At 39.4% G+C, this 12,759-nt stretch overlaps 1 protein-coding gene across 1 annotated transcript in view; it reads right to left on the bottom strand.

Moving 5' to 3' along the window:
* Nucleotides 1-1,930: 1,930 nt before the first annotated feature.
* Nucleotides 1,931-12,759, bottom strand: part of Tiparp (TCDD-inducible poly(ADP-ribose) polymerase) — a 28,814-nt gene continuing 17,985 nt past the window's right edge. Inside the window, exons 3-6 of the mRNA XM_005393080.2 lie at nucleotides 11,502-11,670; nucleotides 9,747-9,907; nucleotides 4,588-4,866; nucleotides 1,931-4,005 (exon numbers count right to left, since the gene is read on the bottom strand). Coding sequence (XP_005393137.1) covers nucleotides 3,558-4,005; nucleotides 4,588-4,866; nucleotides 9,747-9,907; nucleotides 11,502-11,670 — 1,057 coding nt within the window. The 3' untranslated portion in view covers nucleotides 1,931-3,557. The remainder of the gene's footprint in view (nucleotides 4,006-4,587; nucleotides 4,867-9,746; nucleotides 9,908-11,501; nucleotides 11,671-12,759) is intronic.

The following is a 12,759-nucleotide window of genomic DNA, read 5'->3' as shown; positions in this document are numbered from 1 at the left end:
CCAATTAATGATGCTGATGAAAACTTTCAGTAATGACAGCCTAAAACTAAGATTAGCAAGCTAAATAAGGTATAGAGCAAGCACAGCTTATTTCACTTCTTTAAATGAATTTATCTGCAAGGAGTGTGTAAAACAATAAACTGCATGAACCTATTTTTGGTTTTTTAGTTTTTTTGAGACCGGGTCTTGCCATGAAGCTCAAGCTGGCCTGGAACTTGTAAGAATCCTCCTGCCTCAGCCTCCCAAGTGCTGGGATTACAGGGCTGTGCCACATCTGGCAGGACCTACTTTTAAAACTCAACACTATCATAAGGAAAATGTATCTGACTCTTAATTTGTAAATAAATACAAGTTGTTTGCATAGAACTTTACTTTTTTTTTTTTGCATTGTAGGGTCTCAAAGTCTTTGCTTGAGGGTCTCAATTTTTTTTTTACATCTACTTCGAAGAAAACTCTGCAAGGTTATGGCAAGAGCATTAGAGTTTATGTATCACAGTTAAATTGTTTTTAAAAATCAGAGTAATCAGTGATTAGTGTGGGGTACATTCTATAAAAGTGCCATGCAAATGCTTTGCTGGATTTCAATTAAGGAAAACAAGAAACATTTTACAGCCCTCTTACTATCCTTAATGGATGGTCACCTTCACTTAAACAGTGTTATTCTTACAGTACTGAACTGATGGTACGAAACTGGGTACTGAACGTATTTTTTTGTCATTTCCTTTTTTTGGTACCAGGAATCAAACTTTCCGGACCTTGTGTTTGCCAAGCAAGGGGCTGTGCTGCTGAGCTATATCCCCTGCTTTTTGTCATTTTCAAATGATGTAAAATAAAAATTCCTCTTTAAAAGTATCTCAGTACCTACTGATTATTTCTAAATAATAAACAGGTAACAGAGATGGATTTTTGATCCATAATTGTAACAGATCCAGTATTTGTATTCCCTGTGTAGCAGAAAATGCTATCCCAGCCTGTATACTTCAGTTGCCCAGGTGATAGTTCCTGTTCCAGTTCCGGTTGCTTGTCTCTTAGAAACAGCTGGTCGCTATGATGCACACTGTGAGAACCAATCCCCAGCTGACAAGCCATTCTGCCTCTGTACTTCCTGCTTGCTTGTCCCATATGAAGACCTAGACCACCAGAGATCAGGGCCGACATTTTGGGGAACAACTGAGTCCTAGCCAGTGCCAATCCCACATTAAATGGACCTGCCTTCAAATCCTGGCTGTCACTTCAGTGTGCCTGTTTGCCAAAGCATCTGCACATACCAAAACAAAGAAGTTGCTGCCCAAGGGTTCTACAACCCTGAAGCAGCTCAGTTTGGGACTTTTCCTAGAAATCTTAACCATAGTTTGAATGAAGGGTAAGTTTCAGGTTTCTGAAATGGGTTGAATTACAGCTATGCTGGCAGGAAGTACCAACCGCCTTTTTGTATGTTTTACATCGACACCACCATAAAATTTAGACTAACTTCACGGTTATCCTCACTTAGAAATGCACACAACTATTACAGGAACGCAGAACTCCTTAGGCTGAGGGGAAAGCTGCTCCCAACTAGTCAGATGACTTAGCCTGCTAACCTCTAAGGTGACCGAGAGCCTGTAATTCCTTTTCAAAATTGCCCTCACCTGGTTGAAGGGAACACACTGGGTCGTACCTTTTTCTACAGTTGTGTGAGAATATAAAACTTGTCCCTTTCCCCAAATACATATCCACAAAATAAAAATACTCCTCTCCGTGACTTTCAGTTCACTGCTACGGAACAGACTGCCTGTAGCTCCCCGGAGTAGAAGGGATTACGCAGCACGTCTGGCTAGGTCTGTTCCTTCAATCACACGTGCACTCACTCACCCGCCTGCCCACCGTCAGCCACCGTTTCCCCGTCAACGGTAAGGCGATCTGTTACCAGAAATGCACACAAAACACCAAGTTTTAAAGAATTACCGTAACTTTTATTTTTGCTTAGTTTTATTAAAAAAATAAATATGTCATAAAGCTTTTGTTTCCTTTAGGGAGAAAAATGGAACACTTTCATAAAGTCAAACAAGCGATGGTGAGATGCCTTGACGCGAAGGGATCGGCAATCACTGGGTTCGCACGTCGTAACTGAAAGAACAGCTGCCACAGTTGCCCGTTCCATGCCAATGGCAGCAAACAACAGGATCAACTAGGGCAAGAATAAATAACTCTGTGGAAGCCCCGTTAAGTGCTGAAACAGACGGATTCACTGGCACACCAGTACAGCTCTACCTTGCTTTAAACACAGAAATTCCTGAAAAGTTCTGGGTAATGACACAACCACACACATACTAAGAGACTTGGTATCGGACAGAATTCTGCGGTAAACTGTTTTGTGAACAACTACTTCCACTTTAGTAAATCCAGGTATCTGCTTTAAGTGAGTATATTCAGTTGCTACCTCTCTGACCGGAGGCAAAAGCACGTTCACCTAACCGTGCTCCAGCTGAGCCAGTGGCACAGTTTCTAAGTCTGTGTTTCTATGAAGTAAGTAGTGTAAGGTACAGAGTCAGCCAGGGCACCCAGCTGCATCTGGCAAAGCAGGCATGAGGGTGGGATTACCACCTTTAACAACAGTTTCAACCCAACGATTACTTCTGAGAATCTACTTTGTGCAAAGCATGTAATAAACCGCATCCATCTGGTTGAAGATGGACTTCCTTTCTCTAAAACCGTCAGTTAGGGGCTAGGTCTGGAACCCCGAAAGAAAGTAATACTGGACTTCTAATCTTTAAGACTGGCTTTAACCAAATTATCTGCCCAATTCCTTCAAACTAAGGTAGATGATACCGGAAAAGATTAAATTCCCCACGTTCAAAGTTTAACAGTACGAGAATCATGTTTTGTATGAATGGTAACTGAAAGATTTTGCTGATGACAAAGTTTTTCAAATTAAAAAAAAAAATCCTTCAACTTTCTCTAAACAGAACACTGAATTCCAAAGCAAACTGCAGAACAGTTAAAGTCACTGATGTTTTTTGATTGGGTGATGTATTTCAGTTCTACTGATAGAAAAAAATTTCTTTGCACCATCCCCCAAAATTTCATGAGCCCACCCTACATCAAAGCAGTGGTACTCTGAGCAGGAAATAGGCGTTGTAGTGTCAGATCCAGTCAGTTTCATCAGTGTAAGGAAACAGAACCCTCACTTTGCTCACAGCCTCTATGGGATACGGCCAAACTTCTAACAGACCCGAACAAACATTACATCAGTTAGGCTGTTAAGTTGTTCTTGCCTTTTTCTCAAATGCTTCTAATATTGCTGCCTATATGTACAAGTGTGAATGAAGAATATGCAGACTTTAGTCTTTCCCACACTGAGTACACTAACAACAATTAGTAAATAATCCAAGAGTAAGTGGTCATTTTAAAGCTTGTTTATCTTAAAAAAAAATTACACTTTCTAGCACTTAAAAAATTGGGTCTGAAAAGTGACCTATCGCCGTCCAACGCTGTTCCCCACCCAGCCCACCCATTCCAAACCTGCTACAAATGCTGGCGTGAGTCCGTTATCAAACAATTTAGCAGTACCAAGACTTTCAAATGGAAACAGTGTTACTGACTTCTTCATATTGGATAACAAAATAAGGGTAACTCTGGTCATCATTAAAAATGACAAAAATCTGAGGCTCAAAGAAATTATCCACACAAGAGTCATACAGGTCACTGGTGACGCTGCCAGGATTGACTGGAGGGGGCCTTCGCATGCCATGACTGCCCATTGTGTATCTGCCAGTCAGCACTTTGGCCAAAAACATGAAATGGACTCCTTTGGAGGACTTCTTAGAAAAGTTATGAGAGTAGCTTGCTTTCTTTGCAAAGTAACTGCCTTGTCCGAACATTGTAGCGTGCTTTCCACAGACTCGAGGATCAAAGTTGTGCTTGCAGATGCCGTCTACCACATCCTGGGATGTCCCATGAAATAAATGTCTCTCGTTTATTATTCTGTCACGGCCAAACATTTTCCTGTTCATATATTCCTTTTTCCTAAAGCAAAAGCAGATGGGGGGGCAATATTAAAGTAGGTATCAGAGGCAAAATGCTATCCAAGGTCATCCTGACAGTTTAAATTCATCCTCTGCATTCCACACACCCCTTCTCTTCCTTCTCCCCCACTACTCACTCGTCTTACTTTCACTATAAATCTATTCACCTTCCTCAGGATCCCTTCCTTCTCCTTGTCCAATTTCTCTGATCTGAACCGTTTCTAATTCTGAGATTCCTCAAATCCGAACTTACTCCCTTTGTACTACATTAATCTGTGCATCAGCAGGGTAGCGAGAGGAGTGAGAGAGAGCAGGGTATCTGGGGCCAAGCCGCCTGTGTTCAAATTCCAACACCTGATCTTCTTGGCAGCACGATTTATAGCAAGTTATCGAACTGTTCTAGGACTCAGTTTTCTTTCTATAAAATGTACATTGTTATAATTCTACTAACAGATCTGTTGTGAGGGTTACATGTGAGTTAATATGAACACATTCCATTCTATACAAGCATTTATCATGTTCTGCATTTGACATCAGCTACAGTAAGAAAAGCTCTTTTGAACTTTTCACACCTGTGACTCACCTTTTATATTTCTCCCAAAGAAACTGGTTTTGGACTCTCAATATTTGTAAAATTCTATATTTAAACTCAGGCACAGTCTTATGAAAAAGATTGTAAATGATTCGGTAACTTTTGTCCTCTGCAGAAACAGGCACTTGAATAAAGTCCTGAGATGGATGCATATAAACCCAAGTTTCAGGATAAAAGTTTGCTGAGGTGACGCCGTCAGGGCAGATGATTTGTGATGATGAAGTTGCTTCAAGAGGTGGAGGAGCCTGAGTGGGAACCCCACCAAGTGTCCTTAAAATGGAGAAGGAACATCAATGTAAGACGCTCAGAAGTACATTTCATGTTACAATGCTCTATTGAAATGTCCAATATAATCTGTGTAGTTTAAATGCCTGTTTAAAAATTCATTAAGAAAAAACCCCAGCTCAGATACTGCCTGTACACGAACAGCCTATTATTAGCTTCCTCCTACCCTCCTCCCTGCGGAGAAAACTCTGGAATGTACTGCTGCAAGGCAAGTGAGCAGGAGCCAATTTATAAATACCTTTACTTCTGAATCTGCCGACAGCCCTCACTGCCTATATAGTTCAAAACCTTTTTTCAAAGAAGCAATAATAATTTATACACTTTCTTCAAACTCTTCCTAAGCAGAAAAGATAAGTAAAGGTGTGTGGAATGGCAAAGTAGGGCAGATGGTAAAAAGGGAGTTTACAGGGAAAAATAAAAAAACTTACTTTTATTCCTATATAAAAAGAAACAAAAGTCATGAAGCAGGCATTAAAAGCAGACAAATACATGATATTTCCTTCACTTTCCATGACCAAAATATTAATACTATTCAAATTTTACAGATTTGTGTATGATTTCTGGGGGGGGCGGTGTACTGGGAATCGAACTCAGGACCTTGCACTTGTCAGGCTGGTGCTTGTGCCACTGAGGTACATCCCTGGCCTTGGGTGTGGTTAACTACTATAAACTCTGGACACCTGAATGCACATCGCTAAACTTTTAAATTCAGAAGTGTTACTTGGAGGTTAAACTAAGATAAGCAGCACCTCTGACCAATTATTCCAGCCTGGTTAAGTAAGTTTTTCTTATTTCTTTTTATGCAAATGAGAGCAAAAGGGAAGCAGAAAGTAAGGAAGTCCTGACCCTCACACTCAGTCAGAACACTGTACCACTCCCTGGCACAGAGTGGTCACGAGGAAGCAATGTCTCCCCGAGTGGAGTAGGAAACTGAAATTTTCAAAAGAGCCTGGTGATACAGAAGCTGCAACTCTGCGTGTTCATCCACCTAATCTCTACGCATGTCCAACCATCAGCCTCTTCATAATCACAGTCATCTAATGCTACACACATACCATGAACCCGGCATTTTGCACAGTGCTGCTAACTGTCACAACTAACTTTGTTACCCCCAATTTACAATTAAAAAAACCAAAGTTCAGAGAAGCTGAGTAACTTGCCCCAACACAGCTAGCAAAGAGTATGGACAGAATTTGAATCCAGGACCATGTAGACAGTTTCTAAACTCATACTCTTTCCATTTTCCATATTCTATACAAATAAAACAAAACAGGAGGCAGTGATCGATGGGAGACCAGAATTCCAATTGTAGCTTACCTGCCTCTCGTTACTACCACTACTAGTACTGCTCCTCCTCCTGACATTACTACTACGACACCGTCTGACACTTTCAAGAGACGGCTGGTTAGGAAGGTAAAAGCTACAGAGGCACAACTGCCTTCTTGACCTCTACCTCCGTCAGGTAAGTGGCTGTGCCCTCAGTTTAATGTATCTCAAAGTCCTGTGTGAGACAGAGTTCTGAGTGAGCACAGCTCGGGCTAACTAAATCCCTCAGGCGTTTGAAGTTCAGAAGCCGATTTAAAGTGAGCTGGTTTCTCCAACCTTCATGAGCGAAGGCGTATGGTTTCTGTCCTCTGGAGCATTTTCAGAGTCTTGACAGACTCCTTTGGAGGCTCACTCCAGGTATATTTTCTTTGGCACATTTTTCTGAAGAGAAGCCCCATCACTTTCATCAGATTTCTGAAGGTCTGTAACTCCTTAAAAAGTCATCACAGTTCCAAAGAATGGCAGAAAAGCACAGAATATAAGCCCTTTATTTTTAGTCCCTCCTATCCCTGATCTGCAAACTCTCAGTCTACCAGGTTTCCATTCCTGTCAGGAATTCAGTTACCAACAAAGGTTTCTGGGTTGAGGAAGGGTAATGAATCTGGGTAAGATTCTCCCCTAAGCACTGTTCCCAAGATAGATTTTGGACTGTCTTAGCCTATACTAAAACTCTAACACTAACAACAGAAAGTACTGCTCCTTTTCTTCCTGACACTTGCTCCTATTCCACAAATATATCCCCTCCTTTTGGGTGATCAAAGTGTGTTATTTACTCATAACATGCTTGAAGATGAGTCTGGAAAAATAAATCCTATTAATCCTAAGATTCTCTGTGTGACTATCATAAATTCTCTATCACAGATGCATTCAGGCATGTCTGCTAAGACTTCTACATTCTTGTTGCCAAGAAATTTGGAAAAAAAATACATATATGTATTTTACTCCAAACAAAGTTACAAACGCGCCTTTGTTTTCCGAGAATGCCGTTTTATTCACCTCATGGTATCCAATGATACAGGCTTACAAGCACACTTCCCTATGCTGGCCCTGTCTTCTCTAGAGGCAAAATGGAAAGGTATCAGCTTGTCCTTAAGGACCTCTGCTCTGAGTCACTTTTTATCATTTTCTTTTCTTTCCTTTACCATTTTGAAAGTATTTCCTAAAGCAACTTCAGTAATGAATAAAAATTAGTTCATTTTACCCTTTGGGGAAGGATTCAAAGAAATATGTTAAGTTTCGTCACGACCATGAGGTGAACCTTTAAACACCTGGGTTCACAGCAAATTCATGAATTAGGTCAGCCCCAGCCCCACCACCCCACCCCCTGCCACCATTCCCAATTTTTAAACATCTCTGATTCCTTGAAAATTGTGGCCTCTTTCACACTTACATTTTTCTTTGATCCTTTGCATTTGATAACACTTCAAGGAGAAAACAAAACTTTCTCTCTAGTTAAGGTGATGGTTTCTGGTCACAGTCTTTCATTTATTTATTTATTTATTTTCTTTATTGAGACAAGGTCTCATTTTGTAATTCAGGCCAGCCATTAACTGCCTATAGCCCAGGCTTGCCTTGAGCGTTTCTCCTGGCTCAGTCCCTAGAGTGCTTGGATTACATGTGTGCACCACCACACCAGACTGCCAGCTTCTGCAATCTGCTTTTTGGGATCATTCACCCTCCTCCCCTCGACCAGGCTGGGGTCAACGTCCTGCAGGGAAGACAGACTGCTGCATTTACCTGTTCTGCCCTAACGCAGGAACTTGCTGTTTCTCCGCTCTTTTCACACAGAAGTATCTGCTTATTCCCTTTGGTTTGCTGACCTCCTACTATACATAATTATTACTATTTCAGACAAGAAAACTAAAATCTGAAATTTTAAAAAGAAAAAGGGAGTAACTTTCTCTTGTAAGTCTGTAAGATAAATGTAGTAAAGTCATTTTGTGGCACTAAATGTGTACTGCTGCTTACTTTTGTAGTTTACCCTTTTATAAAATCTAATTTTAAAAAAAGGAAGACTTTACATAATTACTTGTTTTAGGGTTGAAACACAATGATTTTCCCCATTTATTAAATCCACCTAATAATACCCCACTTGAATGCACATGCTTACTCTCACACAGAAGCTGTACTTGCTTGACTGGCTCAGATGCCGAGCTGCTGGTCTCACTAATGAGTTCTACTGTCTCACCAGGAGGACAATATGCTCCTAACTACTGGACGCTGACACTAGCCCCAGCTGTGTGCTAGTGAAAGCCCACAAGTAGCATTTTTATTCTTAAAAAACAAAATAAAACAAAACCTTGGAAGGTAAAAATGCCCACATTTGGACTTGGAAGAAGAACTGATACATACTTCTGGTATCAGCCTAAATATAAAATTTCTTTTGAATACTGATCATTTCAGGAAACGGCGGGGCAGGGGTATATGCTACTCAAATGATCTAATATTGAAGTATACCCCCAGAATTTTTAAACTTATCTGGGATGAGGTCTTGCTGCGTTGCCCAGGCTGGGCCGGAACTTGGGTACTCCTGCCTTAATCTCCCAAGTAGCTGGGATTAACGGCATCCACCATCCTGCCTGTCTTGTATTTTATTTTTAATGTTCCCCTTACAATCCCAGAACTAAGATTAAGATTCTGTCATAATGACTTGGGGAAACTACAGTTTGAGCTTGAAATAAAAATAGTAGGAATATAGAAATATCTATAACATCAAAGATCAGGAAGACAGACCAATATTATTTGGGACCTTGACTTCATAAAATCAAGTAAACTTAGAACTTTTAAAAAAAAAAATCAATCTTTAAAATGGTACATCTAACTGGAAGATAGCCATACTAATGGTAATGTGCCCACCTATCAGTATCTGTAAAGCTAAGATATGCCAGTGGGCTGTCTAGAGAGGGAAGGAAGAATGACACTTGAAAAAAAATGCGAAGGGGTGAGTTCAGACTTACCCTTTTATTAAGAAACTCTATTCTTAGGAAATAGGTACCTTTTAGTGAATACCCTAAGAAGATATGCCTTACTTACAAATGAGAATGTAGATTTGAAGAGGTGAATTTTCCAATTCAAATTTACTTGTGGGAGAAAGGATAGAGACTATCACTTTATGGGATTCTACCCAATTGCCAGGGCAGCTTATCTGGGCTACAAGAAGACGGATCACATGGAAGGGTCTCATCTTGGAAACAGATCCTCACAGAAAGGAAAACTCAATTTTCCATGAAGGAAACAAACACAAATTCCGCTCCTCATTCCAAATACTCCCTTTCATTCAACTTTGGAAAACTGTGAACTCTTACTTTGCATCTCAATTCAAATAACCCAAGAGGATACATACTCTCTTAGTACTGGGTTAACTGTAGCTTATTAACTCAACTTACTGAAGAATTAAATCCAAAGAATAACTCCACATTTCACAGTCTAGCGGTAACAGCCAAGACAGTGTCCAAATTTAAAATCCTCTTCTCTCTGGCATTCAGCTGTGCACGCACATAAAATGAGAGCACAGACAAAACCTCTCCCCGGACACTTACTGTAAATACGGGAGCAGTATAAAACAAGAGCGGAAGAGGGGTCTCCTTTTTATCTCTCTGCTGAAGAATGAGTTGTGGAGGATGTAGTGGTTATTCCACATCATAAATCGGACCTCTGTCAGACCCCGAGAATTGGCTTCTTCAATCAATCGAATAACAGACTACAGAATAGAAAACAGAAGGTAAAGAAGAAAAACAGGTTAACAAACAATCATTAAATACAAAAATGTAACTAAAGGCAAAAATAGTAAACCTCACTGTAACATCAGAAGAATTTCAATAAAGTCCAGTAAGTCACATTAACTCCTTTTATGTGTTCCACATTTCTCCAAAAAATGCTCCCTGTTCAGATCATGGATATCTACCTCATGAAACGTGAGGTTCAGAATTACTGTATTCTATTTTCAACCCTAACAATGTCCTGGAGATTTTTTCAGTTTATATTTCTTAAAGGAGTCTTCAGAAGGCGAAGAATTAAAGATGGTATAAAATTAAACAACAATGAAAAACCAAGTTCTGAACCTGAGAAACAGAGGAGAGGATAAACTAAGTGGCAGTTTAAGTTTTCGGAGTATACATTTTAAACAGCTTCTTACTTTGTTTGAAAGACAGACTCTAGTGATTACTTAAGAGAAAGTTGGGTGTGGTGAGGTATGCTTGTTATCCCAGCTACTTGGGAGGCTGAGGCAGAAGGACCCTTAGAAGGCCAGTCTGAGCAGTTTAGTGAGACTAGAGTTTTGGGGTTGTTGCTCAGCGGTACAGCACTTGCCTAACATGCTCGAGGTCTTGGGTTCGATCTCCAGTACCACCCTCACTGAAAGGAGGTGGTAGTATTTAATACTGTATTTTAGAGCAATTAACATACTTGGTCAAACACTTTTGGTATCTTAAAAAAAAAAAAAACTGGTAGAATATACAAGCTCTCCCTTTTGTAATGCCAGAAATGAATTTAATCATATTGAAGAGGTGAAATTTTTGAAATGTGAAGTTAGTCTTGAAAGTTCATTTCAGGGTGTTTAACTTGATTTAGGATTGCCATTCAGAAGCAAAGTAGACCACAATTTTGAACCTTACTCTCCAATTGAGGAGCTAGTCTCAGAATAAGGATATATATGTACATTTCAGAACAAGGATACATCTGTACATATGACGAAATTCCTAAATAAATGGTTTGCCTGACCACATCTGAATAAACAAAACATTTTCAAGTACTTCTAGAGACCTGAGAGTGATTCTATTATGCTTCTGAAATGGTTAAGGGCAACACATACACAGGACCCAGTCTCCTGAAGCCCAAGGAGCCAGACACAGCCAAAAGTTAAATCAGTTCTCATCACCTTAAAATAATCCAAAGGTGAGGGCTGGGGCTATAGCTTAGGGGTAGAGTGCTTATGCAGTAGGTACAAGGACCTAGGTTTGAGCCTCAGCACCACATAAAGAAAAATTTAAATCAGAAAATTATTCCAAAGGCAGAGCCAAGCCTAAGTACTTCACCTCTATATACGGTAAGAGTCTTGGGAAGGCATTTTAGTTCTTTAATAATAGAGGTACTCTATTTATGGATTTTATATTAATGGAAAAAAAATTTTCAGAGAAATGGGAGAAGAAAGTTTTACCTGTATCAATTTTACATCTTCTCAGCTCTTTGTTATGATCTGTAGTTCTGGCTAGTCATTGTCAGAACGGAAGAATGACAGAATGTAGAAAAACAAAAACTTTAAATGTACTACAAAAAAAAAAGGAATGTGTAAATACCTCAGGATATTCTCTCCATCCAAAGTGTTCTCTACAGAAGAATTTCCAAACTGTATGATAAATAGAGTTGACATTGCTAGAGGGTGGTGTGGATAGCCTTCGGAGTTGATCAAATTCAGTTGTCTCATACACATTCATGGCATTCATATCTGCCCAAAATTCTTGTCCTCTAAAAAGACCAAGGAAAAAAACTGCTAAATGAATATATCTGAATACCATACATTAAAAGTATCTAGTATTGCCTGTTATAAAATTTTCAACACATGCTTTACTTGGAATAAAAGGTTGTTATTGATTGGCCGCCCTGCATCCATTTCCTTTCTTACTAAGACCAAAATTCCCAGGTCACGGAGCTATGGCAGAAACGGTATAAACTCACAGCATCCCTAGCCTAAACCAATCAGTGTAATTCCACCTTCCCTTCTCCACTGGGATGAGTTAAATCCTGCCTCAGCCAATCAGGAAATCAGACTAATTAAGTTGACATTTGATGTATACATCCGCCAGAGTGAAAAAAGAACTTTCCCTTTCTTCAGAGGTATCAAGTTACCTGGGCCAATAGAGGAAAATACAGTATTGCCTGATAAAAGGAAAAAAGGAAAAAATAAAATTACCCCAGATGAAGCCAGTACTGCTAACACACCCAACATCAGAATTACATTTTATTCTGTGAGTGGGCAAATGTTGGCAAAACAGAAAGAAGAAAAAGAATTTGTATTATGAAGAGTGTCAGTTATGAGACTATTTTGTCCTTTTGCTATGTGGTCTATCCACTGCTGCTGAATCAGCCCTTTGTAAACATCTCCATAGTTTGGGGGGAAGTCCTGCTATATGAATCAAGTTCATTTAAAAATTAATTGATAAAAGTGTGGTCCAATTAAAACATGTATTTCCTTTTAGATGAAACTTACTACCTAATGATGGAAACATTTGATGCATTATTTTAAATAACTGAAAATGTAAATCATTCTCTTTTATTTATGTATGTTTGAAAATTTCCCGAAGAAAATACAAAAATAAAACATGACATATTAGCAGAAAACCAAGCTCTTGAATTTCTTCCTTCATATTTCTCCCTACTTCCAGTGCAGACTTCTAAATAGACATCAATAAGACAAGAGATATTCCAGACACCGTAACATTCAGAACAACCAGTACTCTGAAATTCAAGCGTTGGGATAGATTTTCCCGGTAACTAACTTACTTCCTTGACATAAATTAGTATTTTGAAAAGGGTGTTAACTTTTACCTATTTGTT

The sequence above is a fragment of the Chinchilla lanigera genome, unplaced genomic scaffold (genome assembly GCF_000276665.1).
Source record: "Chinchilla lanigera isolate Chin_1 unplaced genomic scaffold, ChiLan1.0 scaffold00047, whole genome shotgun sequence".
Classification (NCBI taxonomy): domain Eukaryota; kingdom Metazoa; phylum Chordata; class Mammalia; order Rodentia; family Chinchillidae; genus Chinchilla; species Chinchilla lanigera.
This window is presented reverse-complemented; position numbering and strand designations above follow the sequence as displayed.